This window comes from Hemiscyllium ocellatum, chromosome 25 (genome assembly GCF_020745735.1).
Source record: "Hemiscyllium ocellatum isolate sHemOce1 chromosome 25, sHemOce1.pat.X.cur, whole genome shotgun sequence".
Lineage (NCBI taxonomy): Eukaryota > Metazoa > Chordata > Chondrichthyes > Orectolobiformes > Hemiscylliidae > Hemiscyllium > Hemiscyllium ocellatum.
In genome coordinates this window covers 15,390,563-15,410,653 of record NC_083425.1, presented here as the reverse complement: position 1 = coordinate 15,410,653, position 20,091 = coordinate 15,390,563, and the positions used below count along the sequence as shown (strand labels likewise).

General features: G+C 42.2%; 1 protein-coding gene across 1 annotated transcript in view; it reads left to right on the top strand.

Annotated features, from left to right (window-relative positions):
* The first annotated feature begins 5,064 nt into the window (after positions 1 to 5,064).
* Positions 5,065 to 20,091, top strand: part of cyth1b (cytohesin 1b) — a 234,285-nt gene continuing 219,258 nt past the window's right edge. Inside the window, exon 1 of the mRNA XM_060844853.1 lies at positions 5,065 to 5,167. Within this exon, the coding sequence (XP_060700836.1) occupies positions 5,149 to 5,167 (19 nt within the window). The 5' untranslated portion in view covers positions 5,065 to 5,148. The remainder of the gene's footprint in view (positions 5,168 to 20,091) is intronic.

Sequence of the window (20,091 nt, the reverse complement as noted above, 5' to 3'; positions counted from 1 at the left end):
AGATTAGTTGGCTGGTCAAGGTCTCTTCCCCAGAGTAGGAGAGTCTGAAACTAGAGACCATTGGTTTAAGGTGAGAGGGGAAGGATTTAAAAGGGACCTAAGTGACAATGTTTTTATGCAGAAGCTGGTGTGAACATTTAATGGCACCTATGTAAATGAATAGGAACGGCTTAGAAGGATATAGGCCAAATACTGACAAATAGGATTGGATTAATTTAGAATATCTGGTCAGCATGAAGAAGTTGGACCGAAGGGTCTATCTCTGTGCTATACATCTTAATGACTCTAGACCACATCTTATTGTGGCCATCTGACCAAAGCTGTTGACATTTTTTAAGAATGACATCTTCAGTAATGCAACTCCAATGCATTACTGTACTTCCCCAGGACCTGATCAGGCTTACCCTAGTACTTGTGGGAAGCTAGAGAAGTGATTGCTGGGCCTCTTGTTGAGATATTTGTATCATTGATAGTCACAGGTGAGGTGCTGGAAGACTGGAGTTTGGCTAACGTGGTGCCACTGTTTAAGAAGGGTGGTAAAGACAAGCCAGGGAACTATAGACTGGTGAGCCTGATGTCAGTGGTGGTCAAGTTGTTGGAGGGAATCCTGAGGGACAGGATGTACATGTATTTGGAAAGGCAAGGACTGATTTGGGATAGTCAACATGGCTTTGTGCGTGGGAAATCATGTCTCACAAACTTGATTGAATTTTTTGATGAAGTAACAAAGAGGATTGATGAGGGGAGAGCAGTAGACATGATCTATATGGACTTCAGTAAGGTGTTCGACAAGATTCCCCATGGGAGACTGATTAGCAAGGTTAGATCTGATGGAATACAGGGAGAACTAGCCATTTGGATACAGAACTGGCTCAAAGGTAGAAGACAGAGGGTGGTGGTGGAGGGTTGTTTTTCAGACTGGAGGCCTGTGACCAGTGGAGTGCCACAAGGATCGGTGCTTGGCCTCTACTTTTTGTCATTTACATAAATGATTTGGATGCGAGCATAAGAGGTACAGTTAGTAAGTTTGCAGATGACACCAAAATTGGAGGTGTAGTAGACAGCGAAGAGGGTTACCTCCGATTATAACAGATCTGGACCAGATGGGCCAATGGGCTGAGAAGTGGCAAATGGTGTTTAATTCAGATAAATGCGAGATGCTGCATTTTGGGAAAGCAAATCTTAGCAGGACTTATACACTTAATGGTAAGGTCCTGGGGAGTGTTGCTGAGCAAAGAGGCCTTGGAGTTCAGGTTCATAGCTCCTTGAAAGTGGAGTCACAGGTAGATAGGGTAGTGAAGAAGGTGTTTGGTATGCTTTCCTTTATTGGTCAGAGTATTGAGTACAGGAGTTGGGAGGTCATGCTGCAGCTGTACAGGACATTGGTTAGGCTACTATTGGAATATTGTGTGCAATTCTGGTCTCCTTCCTATCAGAAAGATGTTGTGAAACTTGAAAGGGTTCAGAAAAGTTTTACAAGGATGTTGCCAGGGTTGGATAAGTTGAGCTACAGGGAGAGGCTGAACAGGCCTTCTAGTGCTTTACAAAATTGAGGGACATGGATAGGGTAAGTAGGCAAAGTCTTTTCCCTGGGGCTGGGGAGCCCAAAATTAGAGGGCATAGGTTTATGGTGAGAGGGGAAAGATATAAAAGGGACCCACGGGGCAACTTTTTCACACAGAGAGTGGTACGTGCATGGAATGCCAGAGGATGTGGTGGAGGCTGGTACAATTGCAACATTTAAGAGACATTTGGATAGATATATGAATAGGAAGGGTTTGGAGGGATGTGGGCCGGGTGCTGGCAGGTGGGACTAGATTGGGTTGGGATATCTGATCGGCGTGGACAGGTTGGACCGAAGGGTTTGTTTCCATGCTGTACATCTCTATGATTCTATGGTAAGTCAACATATTATGATGACAGCAATGTGGGAAGAAAGCAAAAACACATTAAGTGTAAATACTATTTTTGAGTTCTTCCTACTGGGAAATGGCAGGACTTTGGTTATACTATCTACTTCACCTTGGATACAGGAGACAATTTAAGAGGGTCAACCTTGAATGATGGGATTGTTCTCGAAAGTTAAATTGAAAATTGTGCTCTCCAGTGATGACACTAATTGTGGTGCATGCTTTTAAGAATTGTAAATGTATTTCCATTGTTGTTCTCTTGCACTACAAACCAGAATATCTCCGTACTTTAGCATATCTTTCATCTGTGTAAATTTGTATTGTAGAATGGAAATACATTTTCAATTGTTAGAAAATGCTGGCTTTTATGATTCTCTGGCCATAAATCAAACTGGTATACTATAATATTACAGTAATAGCACATGAGAGCTTTAACCTTTTTAAGGATCGTCTATTACTCTGACACCTTCTGTTGAGTGATCATACTGTAATGCTTTGGTTTCTGAAATCATTTATTTGGTGCTTTGCAGAACATCAACTGGACAATGCTTCCTTCTAAAAGATGTGAATTATCATAAAAATAAATGTAAATCAGAGAAACTTCAATTATCACTTTGCTTCCATTCAAAACCCATAATGTGTCTCAATGATTTGTTTCAGTTGCCTAAAACCCATGTCATTACTGATCCAATAATGCAAGATATGAATATTTCATAAGATACTTGGAAAAGGGGAAACACAGGAAGTGATTCACAACCAGAGCAAGAGTCCAGTGTTTACAGTTGGATGTTTGAGAATGTGCAAGGGACTGGTTCTTTCACTGTCAAGATTTCTTTCCTGCCTTTTAAATATTTCTGTCACTATGTGCCATGTTGGAAATTGTTAGATTAACAATGACAGATTCATATCGTGTTTTAATCACCGTGAATAATTGATTTTAACTTTTGCTATACTTTATACACTTGGTGCATTTTGTTTTACTTTATTCCAATGTGTTATTTAAACAATTTAAATTAGAATTGTGCAAAACAAAATGTTATTTTATCCCCCAGTCCTCCACCTCCAAACACCTAAAATGCTTCCACCAGTGACTGAATTGAAGATGTGGTGAATGGTAGGACTGGCCTTTGAATTTCCCATCTCTCCGTTAACTTGCTATCGAGACGGAAACTTGGAATAGAAATGGGTCTGATCAAGACTTAAAATTCGCTTTTAAATCTCCTTTGCCTGTTCTTATGCCTACTTGTCCAAATCTGAATTAAAGAGTGAGTAGGCGACCGATTCAGCCGTCAGATAATGATGTATAAATGACTACCAGGATGGTTTTGAATGTGACATGGGCAGATTTGTTCTGAGATTCTGCTCCCCTCGCCCCCGTAAATGTCTGGTAGATGTAGGAGATTTGACAATTTGGAAAAATTTGAACAAAATCATTGCAAAGCACAGCACTTCAACTCATCATGTTGTCATAGTTATCAGTCTGCTCAGATCTGTAGCATTTCGACATGGATTGTCACTATATCCTGTCGTCAATTGAAAATCTTGCAACCGAAAAATGGCTGTCCCTCGTTAATCAAAGAACGTAGTTCAGTAAATAGAGTATAAGAGCAAAATGCTACAGATGGTGGCAATCTGAAATAAAGATGATTGTCGACATGAACGTTAACTATTTCTGACCATGGTAGAGTCATTACTTAACTTTTTTTTCTCAACTGATGTTCGTTTGCATTTCTAAAACTGTGATCAGCAGATAAGAACATGATATATGAAGTAATTTTTCATTCGACTAACGTCGTTGTGGTTCTGAGAAATTTGTTGCCAAGCCATTTCTGACTGCAACGGTTTCTCACTTTTCTCTAAGAGGAAATGTAGTGGTAAATGGAGGTGTTCTGAACTGAGTGCTCACTATAGTGGCAGAGCCGTTCATAGTTTCAGTGGAGAATTTGCTTGGCTATTCAGTCTGGAGTTTAAAAAAACTTTGATTTGATGCTGGCCTCCTTTTGAGGATGATGTCCCTGCTTATGGACAAAAGTGAACTTAGTCTCTCTTCCACCAACCCGCCCGCCCTTAAAGATTTCGCTCTGTGGTTATTATTGCTCCAATAATAAGAGTTTGAGTATCCCTGTAAATTAGGTGGGGGTTGCCCGCGAGGTCAGCAAATGTTCGACCAAGTTGGGTACTGATGTCCTACTTGTAACGAATGAAGTGCGTCGGTGCTGAGGCTCCCCGTGACTGAAGAACCTGTCAGCACGAGTGCAGTAAACCACTGTTAGCTTGAAGGTATAGAGAAGAGCTATGCCAATGGGGAATGGGTCGGATAATGGGTGTTGCATTGTCTTTCTGTTAAATCCCTGACCGTTGAACTCAAATCAGTCCAGCTGGGACTCGCAACCCTTTGGCAGTGCTGCTTTGGGGCTATCGCTGGTTGGTATTGGTGGAAGAAAGCCGAGAGTGTGTGGTGCAGGAAAAGCACAGCGGGCCAGGTAGCATGCGAGGAGTAGGAGAATCGACTTTTTGGGCATAAGCCCTTCATCAGGAACTCATTGTCATACAAAGCTGGAATTCTTAGGAAGACCAGGAATTGCCCCCTAAAGTTTCTGCTGACTGCAGAGATCCTTTTGTCATATTTTAGGCCTGTTTCTGATGGGTGTGAATTTGCAGCAAAGAACTGCCTGTCTTGACGATGAATAATTAGTGTAGAAATGTGCTTTTTTAAAAAAATATTGTCACGTTGTTGCTTTTCTGTAGTTTGTTGGAGGGAGTCCCAGAAATCAAGAGTCACCCACTGGCCCGATTCTATCGTGTACCTCTATTTTTTGCGTTAAATAAGTACTTCTCATATGTCTCCTTGGTTGACCTGTAGCTTAAAGCAACCACAAAGAGGCAGGAAATTCGTAGTAATAACTCACACTCGCATCATGTTGCGAATGAACATTTGCACTGGGGCGGGTGACCTGTTTGCAGAGGACAGAAGTCAGGATTAGCGTGCAGCTTGAGCAAGAGTTGGCGTGACCTTGCGAGGAATTGGGAGGGGAAGCCTGCAGTGTGTCAAACGCGACAGCGGGCTGTCAGCTTCCGGGATCACGTGGCCAGCTGGCCACGCCCCCTTTCCCCTGAGCGCTGACGTCAGCTGACCCGCTCGAGCGGAGTCCTGGGCGGAGCGCGAGGCAGCCCACTCAGCACAGCTGGTGGCCACCGGTACAGCAGGAGGGGAGGACACGCTTACTCAGTCTGAGCCATGGAGCAGGACAACTACGGTCAGTGCAACATCAATGTAGCTCAGACGTGCAAGGAAGGGGGCGGGGTGGAGGAAACCGGCTGCATGGAGCCCCAGACTGGATTGCACCTATCTCCCACACGACTCACCACCCCCCCTCCCCAAAACCTTCCCCTAGTTCTGGCTGAGGAAACACCCCCCGCGCGCTGCTACAATGTTTCAATTAATTTTGCCACTGTCTCTGCGCTACTCCAACTTGCAACAAATACAAAGGTTGCGGAGAGATGGAGTTGGGGGCGAGATCCCGTCTCCTCAGAGACCGACTCTCGTAGGAAACGGATCTGCAGGGTGTCCTGTTTCCAGAGCATGCTGCCTCCAACCATGCTTCAGCAGGCAGTGGGAGAGTGTGTGTGAGAGAGAGAGGCTTTAAATTAACACGTGATAGCCTGAGAGACTTTCAAACTTGTATTTTTTTTTCAGGACTTTTTTTTGTGCCGGGGGGTGTTGTGATGCTGTGTTGGTAGATGAGTGGGATCACGCTTTGATGGTGGACGGATCGACCGGTCTGTCTTCGTTCCCTCCCGTTCCCATGTCTGATTTTTTTTTCGTTGCCACCCAAGATAAGCACTATTGCATAAATGCATGCAATTCAAGGGTGGCCAGCATATAGTGCAAATGTTTGCTTTCTTAAATCTGAATAAATTGTTTGAGATGTTCATGTTCTAAAGTAGTAATGCAGCCCAAAGTATCCAGTGATATTTAGCCATGCGCATGAACTTCGAATAATCCTGTTCCAAGACGACCTTCTGGCTGTTGAGGAGCAGTCACACACTTTTGCCCTTCGGTGGATTTCGATTAGCATTTGTGCAGAAGACATCATCCAGTATTCAAATGAGCTGTCACTTCAAGGTGTAAATTTTAGGGCTGAAGTTGAAATCTCATGCAGTTTAATTAATTCTGTACAATGTTGTGTTCCATTTTTGTATAATTTACAGGTTGAGTATGTCTTTGCTAAAATCATATTTTGCAATCTTCTTGCCCATACTGTATCTTAACATTTTCTATCTGGTATTGCTGCTTGATTTTGTTTTGCTGTTGAGAACAGTGTCAGCATTAAGTAGTAAGATGACAATGTGAGACAGTGCTGTTGTTCAACGTATATGAACAGTTTTTTTAAATCATCCTGCATTGAATGTGTTATGACTGTTACATACATGAGGGGTCAAAGTGACATTGGTGGAGTGATTTGTAAAAGTGAAAGTAAGATTGGCTCACTGATGTCTTCTGCAGCAAATTTGAAATTTGGGGTTTATTAGGTTTTCATTGCATCAATGAGCAATGTATCAGAGGACCTCTAAGACCTCTGGGATCATGTAGAGGTGAAAATATTTAAACAAGCAAGGAAGAAAATTTGGATGTGGAATATTTCTAAAAAATGGTTTTCACCTGGTCCCCTCTATCTACTGTCTCTTTGTTTTTGCTGTTAAGCTTGTATCACAAAGCAGGAGAAATGGCTAAAACCATTTTGTAAGACTGTGTCTTCTCGCAGGAAGGCAGTTTTTTTGGTGTTCAACAATTTAGTACATAATCATTGAGGAAACTGTGCATTATATAACATTTTCTAACTTTTCATTGTAGAATTGAAAACTAGTTGCTCAACTACAACTCATGGATAGATTTCATAAAATGTCCTTTAACTCCATTTGCTCAACTCATTAATTATTTGTGTAGCATGCATGTGTGAAGGAAAATGCTCATTAATGTTTTGAAACTTTGTTCCCTATTCTGAATCCTAGATTACGAGCTATGTAAGGACACGGGTTGCTGATCACTTGAGGACTTCCTTCTGGATCCAGAAACGAAAACACAAATTGCTGGAAAAGTTCAGTAGGTCTGGCAGCATATGTGGAGAGAGTTAACGTTTCAAGTTGAGTGACCATTCCTCAGAACAGAAGGATCACTTGGCCTGAAACATTAACTCTGGTTTCATTCCACAAGTGCTGACAGACCTATTGAGCTTCTCTAGCAATTTCTGTTTTTGCTTCTGATTTACAGCATCTGTAGTTCTTTCCGTTTTTCCTCCTGGATTCACCTGGGTCCCTGTCTAAAACCATCGTACGTGGTCTGTGATGGTTGGAATACACAGGGCGAGGTTGTTCGATAGGCAAAAGTGATGACCTGCAGATGCTGGAGGTCAGAGTCTAGATTAGAGTGGTGCTGGAAAAGCACAGCAGGTCAGGCAGCATCCGAAGAGCAGGAAAATCGACATTGCTATTAAGCTTGCTTCGATTTTCCTGCTCCTCTGATGCTACCTGAGCTGCTGTGCTTTTCCAGCACCACTTTAATCGAGAGTTGTTTGCTGTCTTCTTGGCCTCTTGGAAACTTTAGTAACTCTGGAGATGGATCGAACTTGAAAGGGTTTAGAAAAGATTTATAAGGATGTTACCAGGGCTGGAGGATTTGAGCTACAGGGAGAGGCTGAACAGGCTGGGTCTGTTTTCCCTGGAGTATCAGAAGCTGAGGGGTGACCGTACAGAGGTTTAGAAAACATGAGGGGTATGGATAGGATAAATAGACAAAGTCTTTTCCCTGGGGTGGGGGAGTCCAGGGTGAGAGGGGAAAGATATAAAAGAGACCTAAGGGGCAACTTTTTCACGCAGAGGGTGATATGTGTATGGACTGAGCTGCCAGAGGAAGTGGTGGAGGCTAGTACAATTGCAACAATTAAAAGCCATCTGGATGGGTATATGAATAGGAAGGGTTTGGAGGGATATGGGCTGGGTGCTGGCAGGTGGGACTAGATTGGGATATCTGGTCAGCATGGACAAGTTGGGTCAAAGGTCGGTTTCCATGCTGTACATCTCTACGATTCTGTAGTGCCCACTCAGCTGCTGAAAGCAGTGTGTGGTTGAGAAACAAATAGTTATATTTATGTTTATTTTATACTGTATTTGACTGGGTATCAGTGGTTCCTTTATTTAAAAAAAAAGGATGATTGTTATGGCAGTACTGGGTATTCTAGTACTGAGCTAAAATAGAATTATGGTGCACTCAGAGTATTTCAATGGAATACACTAACAGCCCTGTAGAAAATTGCATGCATGTTCTAATGTCTTCATAACCTATAAATTGTGGCTTGATTTCAACTTGTATATCTGCTTGTGAAAATTACAAATTGTAAAACCATACTGCTAATGCTATAATGCTAATTGTCTCCGGATAAAATCTCTTCATTTGATGTAAGCAACCTTTGCTTGTATTTTGTTATTTTAAAGCACTAACTGGATGCTCAACGTGATCTAATAATAGATATTGAGAGTTAGAATATTTCTCTGACCATGGAGTTCCTGCCATGGGTCAGGTATGAATGGGCACACTGGCCAGAGCCTGTTCATAGTGTTTGTAGAGTGTAGCAGCTTCACATTATTGTAGTTCTATGCAGACAGTTCTGTTTTAGGCACTCTCTAATTCTCACTTCTATAGCATAAAGTAATGGACAGGGTTGAGAAATAACTATCTGATAAAATATTATTGTCTCTTAATCTTAGTATGTTGCAAAAGATTGACTGTATATCAATGTCAGTGGTGAACTCAAAGCTGATGCAATTTTCAGCCACCACAGAATAGCCTTATGTCTTGAATCTATTTTTAAACAGCATTGTATTTTCTAAAGATTAGCATTCTTTTAAGCTTCAAAATAGATCAAGGCTTTATTTGTCCCATCAGGTGGATGTAGTATAACTGTGGTTTTATTGGTAATCTCCTGAGGATTCAGGTAAAATTTGTTCCAGTTCATTTTTGGACAGGTTATGATGCACCTTTGTGCCATCCTGAGGTGGAACTTAAACCTGGCCCAGAGTTAGGGATACTACCACTGCCCACATGATCCATGTTCAGCCAATGGTTTTTGTGCTTTTGTGGCTTGTAAATTTGCAAATCCTGCAAATATTAATGGGTTATCCGATGAGAAGCAATTCTGTAATTGTGCGAAATGTCTTTATTAGTGGGCAAGTATGCTAACAACAGAGCCACAGTATCTCTATGGGTCCCTTAGGATTCAGTGATACTAGTTTGAAAACATGTGCTATACATTTTAAATTATGTAATGCAAGCAGAACAACTTGAAAGGAACTAATAGATGTGTTTTTAATCCAACTAATTGCTCACTTGAACACTTGTGTATTGTTTTACAGCAAAGGAAGTTGAAAGGAGTTTGGGTTTAAAAAGTCCAAATGCAGATAATATGTAACTATACCTGAAAGTGACAGTCTGTACTCTGGAAAGTTTCCCAGTTATCATATCTAATGATCAGACAAGTTGATTATAATCAGTGCTTTTTTCCCCCCCTCTCTTAGTGTCTGAAGGAAGTTTGACGTGCTTCCTGCATTTACTGAAAGGGGAACTCTTTACTCTTGTACCTGTTGCAAGAACTATGTACTTTTACTTTAATCAAGTTGGTAAAGTTTGAGTAATCTGATACACAATTGAGGAAACTCAGATTATAACGTTTATTTTACATTGTCAATTGCTAAATAAAGTTAACGTCTTTGAATTAATGTTAAGCAGTTTTGATCTGACTCATGATTGCAGTTGCTGTCTGTTGGGACTTGTTTATAAGCAAGTTTTTCTGCTCGCATTACATAATCTAAAGCGTATTGCACATGTTTTCAAACTTGTTTATAAACTTGGAATATTATCTGAAACATGCACTTTGAGAATGAAACTTCGCATTACAACTGGAGTGAGTTTGAGAAATCCATCACCTGTTCAGTGTAAATAGAGATTAAATAAGAAAATCATTTTAGTTTTCTAATTGTGTGTCTATTTAGAGTTTGACCAAATTAACTCGAGTACATTCATGTATTGGTTTGCAGATGTTAATTTCGCTGTCATTTTAGTACTTCAGGAATGAATGAGTGAAGCCTGTTCTTCTATTTCAACCCAATAATTGGAAAAGATATGCTATAAATTTTGCTATCGGCAAAATGTCAATGTTTGAAAGCCTGTGCAATATATCTTTCGCTATCATGTAACAAGCAATGATTCCACTAATGATGCTGATTCCGGTGTTGTTTTGAGCGCATTGTGGTGTGAACTAATGGTGCCCTGATATTTGACCTGTCGACTACATATAATCATGCCCATCCGGAAGGTAGCTTAGTGCTGAATAGTACATAGACAAAATTGTTATATGGATAAAGCTGTGATTTGTAGAAGTGCATGGCCCTTTTAGAGCTTGTGTGGCGATGTTGGTGTTGGACTGGGGTGGACAAAGTCAGAAGTCACGCAACACCAGGTTGTAGTCCAACAGGTTTACTTGAAATCATGAGCTTTTGGAGCACTGCTCCTTCATCAAGTGAGGTGGAGGGAAATGCACAGACACAGAAAATATAGACGGAGAGATAATGCCCAGATCAATCCAGGTAATTAAAAAGTGTCAACAGATAAGTACAAGTCATGGAAATGGAATGTTGACTGGCTGAATAACAAGTCTTTGCAGGAGGTCAAAAGTGTCAAACGGTGTGAGTAAAGTGTCAACGGCTGAATAACAAATTAAGGGGTGACCTATGAACCAAGTATTAAAATAATTGCAATCGGCTAACTATTAGAAGTGATGCTTTATCATGCTGGAAATGTTTGCACCTGATTTGAGCTCAAGGTAATTGGTATACAGATTAGCAAAGGAGTGGGTGAAGCACAAATGCACAATGCAGCGGATTCTGGAAATCTGAAGGAAAACCAACAAACATTGGAAGTACTCAGCAGCTCTGACAGTTTCTGTGGAGGGAGAAATGGTGTTAACCAAGATTTTTGAGGTCCTTCTGTGGCCAGGAATGGAGGAAGCAGTCATAAAATATGTTGCCATCTTGTATGTCAGTCCATTCTACCCCAACTGAAAATGTGTTGCTGGTTAAAGCACAGCAGGTCAGGCAGCATCCAAGGAACAGGAAATTCGACGTTTCGGGTCAGAGCCCTTTAACCAGCAACACATTTTCAGCTCTGATTCCCAGCATCTTCACTTTTTACCATTTCACCCCAGGCCATTTCTGAGGTGGAATTTGCAAAGGGTAGGACAGCAGCTGGACAACCTTCCAGTACATGGCTGGCTGACTTAAACTTGAATCACTTAATGTGGCTGACTGGGAATTTGCAGTCACCTTCCAGGTTCATAGCATCGACGGAGCATTTTTGTTTTTGCTTCCTGCAAGTTGTCCCGCCAGCAGCAGACCATGTGACCAGTGCTCCAGGTATCCCAGGTTACTGGTCTGAAGTCCATTGGTGTCCTCATCCTCCATTCCAACAAAGGTAGCCCAGTTATAATGGTCGTTATTAAAATTTGAGTCTTAGAGAAGTTGGTGAGATGATTTAATTAACTGCTCCAGGAAAATTTACACAGACCGCGTGGTCTTATGGCTTTGATTTTTGGTGCAAGGGCAGAGTTCACGTGCCTGCAGGAAAATGATTATGACTGGTCACAGGATGTCCATATGTGGGATTTTGGTGCAAGCTTTCCCCTTGGCCCTCTGACTCGGTTGCACTATTGTGCCCCCTGGCAAGCACCAATCTCAGTTGACAATAAAGGATCGAGGGGAAACAATACTGAACACATGCAATCAGAGGATGTGCAGGCCATTTGGCCTTTTGAAACTGCTGTATTGTTTGATAAGGTCATTGTTGATCTGATTTTGGCCTTAGCTCCACTTCCAGAGCACAGCCTGTGTATCTTTAATTCCTCTTTGGTCAAAAATCTATCTAACTTGACCTTGAATAAGTAACATGATGCAACCTCCATCAGTCTTCCTGGAGGATAATCCTACAGCCTAAAGAATCATTGAATCATATAGTATAGAGGAGGCCCTTCAGCCCATCAAGTCTGTACTGCCAAAAATGTATTTCTGCCTGCACTCGTCCCACTTTACTGCACAAGGCAATGGGCCTAGAATATTATGACACAAGCGCTCATTAAAGTACTTCTTAAAAAATTGAGTTTTCCCGTCAGCCCCCACCACCCTCTGGATGGAAAAAATATTTCCTGTAATCTTCTTTAAACTTTCTGGCTTTCACTTTTAAAATTATGCCCCACTGTTACTGATCCTTCAACTCAGGGCAACAGCTGCTTTCTGTTCAGCTTTCCATGCCCCTAATAGTGTTGGGCACCTCTATCAGGTCCCCCTCCAACTTTCTCTGCAAAGAAAACAATCCAAGCTTATCCAGTACCTCGTCATAGCTGAAGTGCTCCATTCCAAGCAGCGTCCTGGTGAATCTCCTATACGTTTCCCCCAATGTAATCATGTTCTTCCTACAGTATGGTGACAGAGCTACTTTATCTGTGGTTCAACAAACGTTCAGTACATCTCCAACATGATCTTCCTGCCTTTCTATATATGTGCCATGACTGAGAAAGGCAAGCCTTCCATATGCAGTCTCAGCTATTCTATTAACATGTCTTGCCACCTTGAGGGGTGGGGGGGGGAAAGAGGTCTGTGGTTAAGCATCCCAAGATCCCTCTATTTCTCCAAGTTTCCTAATGTCTTGCTAGTCATTGAATACTCCCTTAACTTTGTTTCTCCTTCAAAGGTCCATTACCTTTATGTTTCAGGGTTAAATTCCATTTGCTATTGATCTGCCAATTGACCGATCCATTTATTTTCCCTTGTGACCCATCACTCTCAACAACCTGGCCAATCTTTGTGTCATCTATAAGCTTACTTATCCCTCCCATGTGTTCATCTACATCATTTATGAAAATTGCAAACAATCAGGGACTCAGCATTCCATCCCTGTGGAAGGCCACTGCACACCAAAGAAGTCATACCAACAGCCTTCCACTGAGCAAATTTTGGATCCATCTTGCTAAGGTACCCTAGATTCCATGAGCTTTTAATTATGTTTTCCACGAGTTTAAGAGAAAAATATTTCTTCTTTTCTCGTTATAAACAGAAAGCCCCAAGTAAATATTTTGGATATTTGTTGATCACCCATTTCTCCTATATTTTGTTTTAAGTTTGCAAGAATTTTTGCATTTTGAATAATATTTGGACTTATTTTAGTTCGCACAAGGCCAAAAGTGTCCCATGTCGTAACTATCCAACGATGGCGTTATTCTCAAATTATTTAACAATGATGCCAAATAAGGGAAGTTTTCTGAGAAACTAATTTGTGTTCTGCCTTATTTTGGAATCTATTCAACATTTCTAAATTGCTGATCGAACACTGGCCTGTGTCTGTTTCATCTTCCACTACTGTAATTCCACTCTCAACAGCAAGGGATGCTGCTGAACTGGTATGAATTAATATATGCTTTCTCCTGATGAAGGTCTTATGCCCGAAATGTCGATTCTCTTGCTCCTCTGATGCTGTCTGAGCTGCTGTGCTTTTCTAGCACCATACACTCAACTCTGATCTCTAGCATCTGCAGTCCTCCCTTTCTCCATGGATTAATATATCCCATGCAAAAGTGAAACGTTTTCTTCTGTTTTGATCTGCATAGTTGATGGACTACGTATTTCTGCACTGCTTACTGGATAATAGCATTTCATATATTCTTAATGCAGGCTTGTTGTATGTTATTGGCTATAGTGTGTTGATTAATTATAGAATCAGTTTTAATTTAATTTTGTTTAAACAAGGAAGCTTATTCCTTTTGTTTCTCAAATAAACTGTCCTTGCTTATCAATTTTCATCTTTAGTTGTACTTTTTTTGTTTGACCATAGTACAATCACTGTTCTTGGTATAATGATGGGTGTTGTGCAGTCATCTTGTAAGCAATACCTTTGTAAACCAGGTAAACATAGAAGTGTTTTGGTCATGCTGAATGACTGCTTCTAATTAACAACTTTTGAAAATACAAAGAAGCAGTTAACTTATGAAAGTGACTTAGCTCCATTGTCTTATTACATCATGTGGAATACAGACTGTCATGTCAGGGTTGAAAATTTGTCAGTTTTGAATGCGATGGCATGAGAATGCAGCTTAATTGTGACCAGACTTTTACAAGTGAATGGAGTAAAAAAAACTGAAATCTTGGACTTAAGTATTGTTATTTTGGAATGTGCAATCATTCTTGTCTGGCAATTCACTTGTGTGTATGTGGGTGGTAGGAGATCAGGCATTGATTGTCAGTGAAGTGAAGGATGAAACTTGGTTGAATAATCCAAAAGTCTATGTTCAATTTGTACATGAAAAATTAGGGGGGTAAGGAAAACTGGTGTCTTGGATAATAGAGGAAGGAATGAGGCAAAGTTGGATAACAGTAAACTGTACCATGGAAAAGAGCTTTGGTATTGTTCGAGATTAAAATAGACTTTTATGCTTTCAGCTAAAGGCTTACGTTTTTGTAGTGTTGTACAAATTTCAGCATTTTATGCTGTTTCACTTGGTGCCTGGATCTACAGTAGATATAGCCAGTACTTTAATTTCTCAGTTGTCTGCATTAAGCAGTTCTTTATAGCTGCTTTAATGTGAACTCATTCCAGTACTGAATATCCTCTGGCACTGATTTGCAAATTTCCGATTTGATTTGCTAACAGGTGAATGTGGATTTATTGTACCTTACCATTCATTATTAGCTTGAATATCATCAATTCAGAAATAATCAACTTTGCTGTATTCTGAATACAGTTGTTACATTTTTCCCAGTTCTTTGTGTATCCCCTATGATATGAATGGATGAACAGGATGACTGATGCTTGCTTCACATTTTGACTGGTGTGCTTGTTTGTAGGAGTGACATAGTCACAGTATGAAGTAATACACAATTGTATCAATAAATTGATATTCCTCCCATGTTCTGCTGAATTGCAGCATTTGCTCCCTTTTTCATTTTATTTATCTGGTTGAACTGCAACTCTGTTGGATTCTTGTAAATGTTGGTGATAAAGTGACAAGTTTCAAGAGGCTGTTCCCCTCAATAACAAGTATACCATTTTGGATACTGTTGGGCAGACACCTTATCATTGGTAAGCCATGGGGTACAGGTCTCTGGCGCAGAGTCTGTCCCTGTTGCTCAGAAGGGAACAGTGGAGGTGAGCAGAGCATTAGTCATTGGGGACTCTATTGTTAGGGGGATAGATAGGAGGTTCTGTGGGAGCAAGAGAGACTCACTGGTGTGTTGCCTGCCAGGTGCCAGAGTTTGTGATGTCTCGGATCGTGTTTTTGGGATCCTTGAGAGGGAGGGGGAGCAGCCCCAAGTAGTGGTCTACATAGGTACTAAAGACATAGATAGGAAGAGGGATGGGGATTTAAAGCAGAAATTCAGGGAGCTAGGGTGGAAGCTTAGTGTCAGAACAACCCAGTTGTTATCTCTGGTTTGTTGCCTGTATCATGTGCTAGCGAGGTGAGGAGTAGGGCAAGAGAGGAGTTGAACATGTGGCTATAGGGATGGTGTAGGAAGGATGGTTTCGGGTACCTGGGTAATTGGGGCTCTTTCTGGGGTAGGTGAAACCTCTACAAATGGTCTACACCTGAATCAGAGGGTTACCAATATCCTGGGGGAAATGTTTGCTAATGCTCTTCGGGAAGATTTAAACTAATTGAGCAGCAGGGTGGGAACTTAAATTGTCATTCCAGTGTCCAGGAGGTTGAAAGCGTGAGATCAGAAATATGGTTTCAAGGTCGCAAGAGTTCACCAGCAAGCAGGAAGGTGGTTTGAAGTGTGGCTACTTCAACGCTAGGAGCCTCCAGAATAACTTGCAGCATGGGTTGGTACCTGGGACTTCCATGTTGTGGCCATTTTGGAGACATGGTTAGGGCATGTTCCAGGGTTTATTTGTCTCAGTAAGAACACAGAAGATGGTAAAATAGGGAGAGATGTGGCATTGTTAGTCAAGAACAGTATCACAGGGTAGATAGTATGAGGACAGGTAGCAGAAAGGACATTTGAGGACTCGTTTATTGAGGGAGAATGAGCTGAGGTTAGAAATAGGAAAGGATAGGTCACCCTGTTGTGAGTTTTCTATAGGTCTCAGAATCACTGCAGAGATATAGAGGAGAGGACAGCAAAGCTAATTCTGGAGAGGAGTGAGAGTAACAGGGTATTTGGTATAGGGGACTTAAACTTTCCAAATATTGCATAGAAGTACTATAGTTCGAGTACTTTTAGATGGAAATGTGTTGCTGGTTAAAGCACAGCAGGTTAGGCAGCATCCAAGGAACAGGAAATTCGACGTTTCGGGCCAGAGCCCTTCATCAGGAATGAGGAGAATGTGCCAGGCAGGCTAAGATAAAAAGTAGGGAGGAGGGACTTGGGGGAGGGGTGATGGAGATGTGATAGGTGGAAGGAGGTCAAGGTAAGGGTGATAGGTTGGAATGGGGTGGGGGCGGAGAGGTCAGGAAGAAGATTGCAGGTTAGGAGGGCGGTGCTGAGTTGAGGGAACCGACTGAGACCAGGTGGGGGGAGGGGAAATGAGGAAACTGGAGAAATCTGAGTTCAGTCCTTGTGGTTGGAGGGTTCTCAGGCAGAAGATGAGGCGCTCCTCCTCCAGCTGTCGTGTTGTTATGTTCTGCCGATGGAGGAGTCCAAGGACCTGCATGTCCTCGGTGGAGTGGGAGGGAGAGTTAAAGTGTTGAGCCACGGGGTGGTTGGGTTGGTTGGTCCTGGCGTCCCAGAAGTGTTCTCTGAAGCGTTCCGCAAGTAGGCGGCCCGTCTCCCCAATGTAGAGGAGGCCACATCGGGTGCAGTGGATGTAATAGATGATGTGTGTGGAGGTGCAGGTGAACTTGTGGCGGAAGGGGAAGGTGCTGGGAGTGGAGGTTGGGTTGGTGAGGGGTGTGGACCTGACGAGGGAGTCACGAAGGGAGTGGTCTTTGCGGAACGCTGATAGGGGAGGGGAGGGAAATATATCCCTGGTGGTGGGGTCCGTTTGGAGGTGGCGGATGATACGCTGTCTGTGTTGAGTCGGTCGCCTGAGATAGAAATGGAAAGGTCTAGGAAGGGGAGGGAGGAGTCTGAGACAGTCCAGGTGAATTTGAGGTCGGGATGGAAGGTGTTGGTAAAGTTGATGAACTGTTCAACCTCCTCGTGGGAGCACGAGGCAGCGCCGATACAGTCATCGATGTAGGGGAGGAAAAGGTGGGGGATGGTGCCAGTGTAGTTGCGGAAGATGGACTGTTCCACATATCCTACAAAGAGGCAGGCATAGCTGGGGCCCATGCGGGTGCCCATGGCAACTCCTTTAGTTTGGAGGAAGTGGGAGGATTGAAAAGAGAAGTTATTCAGGGTGAGGACCAGTTCAGTCAGTCGAAGGAGGGTGTCAGTGGAAGGGTACTGGTTGGTGAGGCGGGAAAGGAAGAAGCGGAGGGCTTTGAGTCCTTCGTGATGGGGGATGGAGGTGTACAGGGACTGGATGTCCATCGTGAAGATAAGGCATTGGGGACCGGGGAAGCGCAAATCATGGAGGAGGTGAAGGGCGTGGGTGGTGTCCCGAACGTAGGTGGGGAGTTCTTGGACTAAAGGGGACAGAACCGTGTCCCAAAACCATCTACTTTTAGATGGGTCAACTTTTGTCCGATGAGTGCAGGATGGTTTTCTGATAGTATGCAGACAAGCCAACAAGGGGTGAAGCTACATTAGATTTGGTACTGAGTAATGAACCAGGCCAGGTGTTAGATTTGGAGGTAGATGAGCACTTTGGTGATAGTGACCACAATTCAGTTATGTTTACTCAAGCAATGGAAAGGGCTAGGTATATAACACAGGCAAGAGTTATAGCTGGGGGAAAGGCAGTTATGATGCAATCTGGCAAGATTTAGGATGCATAGGATGGGGAAGGAAACTCCAGGGGATGGGCACAGTTGAAATGTGGCATTTATTCAAGCACCAGCTACTGCGTGTCCTTGATAAATATATGCCCGTCAGGCAGGGAGGAAGTGGTCGAGCATGGGAACCGTGGTTTATTAAAGAAGTTGAATCTCTTGTCAAGAGGAAGAAGAAGGCTTATGTTAGGATGAGATGTCAAGGCTCAATTAGGGCGCTTGAGAGTTACAAGATAGCCAGGAAAGACCGAAACAGAGAGCTAAGGAGAGTCTGGAAGGGACATGAGAAGTCGTTGGCAGGTAGGATCACTGAAAACCCTAAAGCTTTCTGTAGTTATGTCAGGAATAAAAGAATGACTATAGAAAGATTACAGCTAATCAAGGATAGTAGTGTGAAGTTGTGCGTGGAGTCCAAGGAGATGGGGCAGTGTTAAATGAATATTTTTCATCAGTATTCACTGGAAAGAGACAATGTTGTCCAGGAATATAGTGAGATATGGGCTACTAGAGTAATGGGATTGACATTTGCAAGGAGGTGGTATTAGCAATTCTGGAAAGTGTGAAAATAGGTAAGTCCCCTGGCGGATGGGACTTATCCAAGCATTCTCTGGAAAGCCAGGGAGAAGATTGCAAAACCTTTTGGCTTTGATGTGTATGTCGTCCTTGTCTACAGGAATAGTGCCAGAAGACTGGAGGATAGCAAATGTTATCCCCTTGTTCAAGAAGGGGAGTAGAGACAACCAGAGTAATTGTAGGCCAGTCAGCCTTACTTCAGTTGTGGGTAAAGTGTTGGAAAAGGTTATAAGATAGGATTTATAATCATCCAGAGAGGAATAAGTTCATAAGGGATAGTCAACATGGTTTTGTGAAAGGTTGGTCATGTCTCATAAACCTTATTGAGTTCTTTTGAGCTGGTGACGAAACAGATGGATGAGGGTAAAGTGGTTGATGTGGGGTATGTGGATTTCAGTAAGGTATCTGATGAGGCTCCCCATGGTAGGCTATTGCACAAAATATGGAGGCATGGGGTTGAAGTTGATTTAGCAGCTTGGTGCGGCCGCACTTGGAGTATTGCATAAAGTCCTGGTTTCTGCATTATAGGAAGGCTTTGGAAAGGATTCAGTGGAGATTTACAAGGATGTTGCCTGGTGTGAAGAGAAGATCTTAAGAGGAAAGTCTGATGGACTTGAGGCTGTTTTTGTTGGAAAAAAGTTGAGAGTTGACTTAATTGCGACATACAAGATAATCAGAGGGTTAGATCAGGTGGACAGTGAGAGGGGTAGGGGCGTGGAATGCACTGCCTGCAATAGTAGTAGACTCGTCAAGTTTGAGGGCATTTAAATAGTCATTGAATAAACATATGAATGAAAATGGAATAGTGGAGGATAGATAACCTTCGATTGGTTTCACATGTTTGTGCAACATTGATGGCTGAAGGGCCTGTACTGCACTGTAATAGTCTATGTTAACAGTTTCATTCCTGCCTATTTCTGCTTTCTGTAAAATGAAGAGGGGTTTTCCACGAATTGCGAAGAATTGGAACTTTCATAACTATATTAGAAGAAGCTTTCATACAGTTAGGCTAAAACCATGTAAATGTTGCAGATATCTTGAAGCTAAGGCAAAATTATAGTTTATAACTTGAGACTGATAAAACATATCTCTGTGAGCAAGGCAAACAGGATGTTGCCCTGAATTTGATCGTAAAACACCTGAGGTCTCTATGTGGGTCACTATTGTAACTGTTGTGGAACAAATGCCCTACAGTCCAATATAATGTGCAAGTACAAAGAATGTTTAGACATGGTACAAATTTGGAAGTTGTCCCAGTACCATAGCTATACCCCATTTAGTTGATCCGTCTATCCTTCCTTTCATGTTGAATTGAAATGTTTATTATTTGAAGAATCAAGTTTTAGTTTCTCTTGAGGTCATCTTTTGCTGAGCTTGTGCATGAAGCAAGCAATGTCCTTTGTTGTTGTGCAAATGCCTTTGCAACTTAAGACCATAAGCTATAGGAGCAGAGTTAAGCCATTGGGTCTACTCCACCATTCAATCATGGCTGCTATGTTTCTCAACATCCCCTCCCTGTAACCCTTGATCCCCTTACCAGTCAAGAACTTACCTATGTCTGTCTTTAATATACTCAGTGACTTGGCCTCCACAAACTGTTACAGCAAAGATTAACCACCTCTGACCGAAGAAAGTCT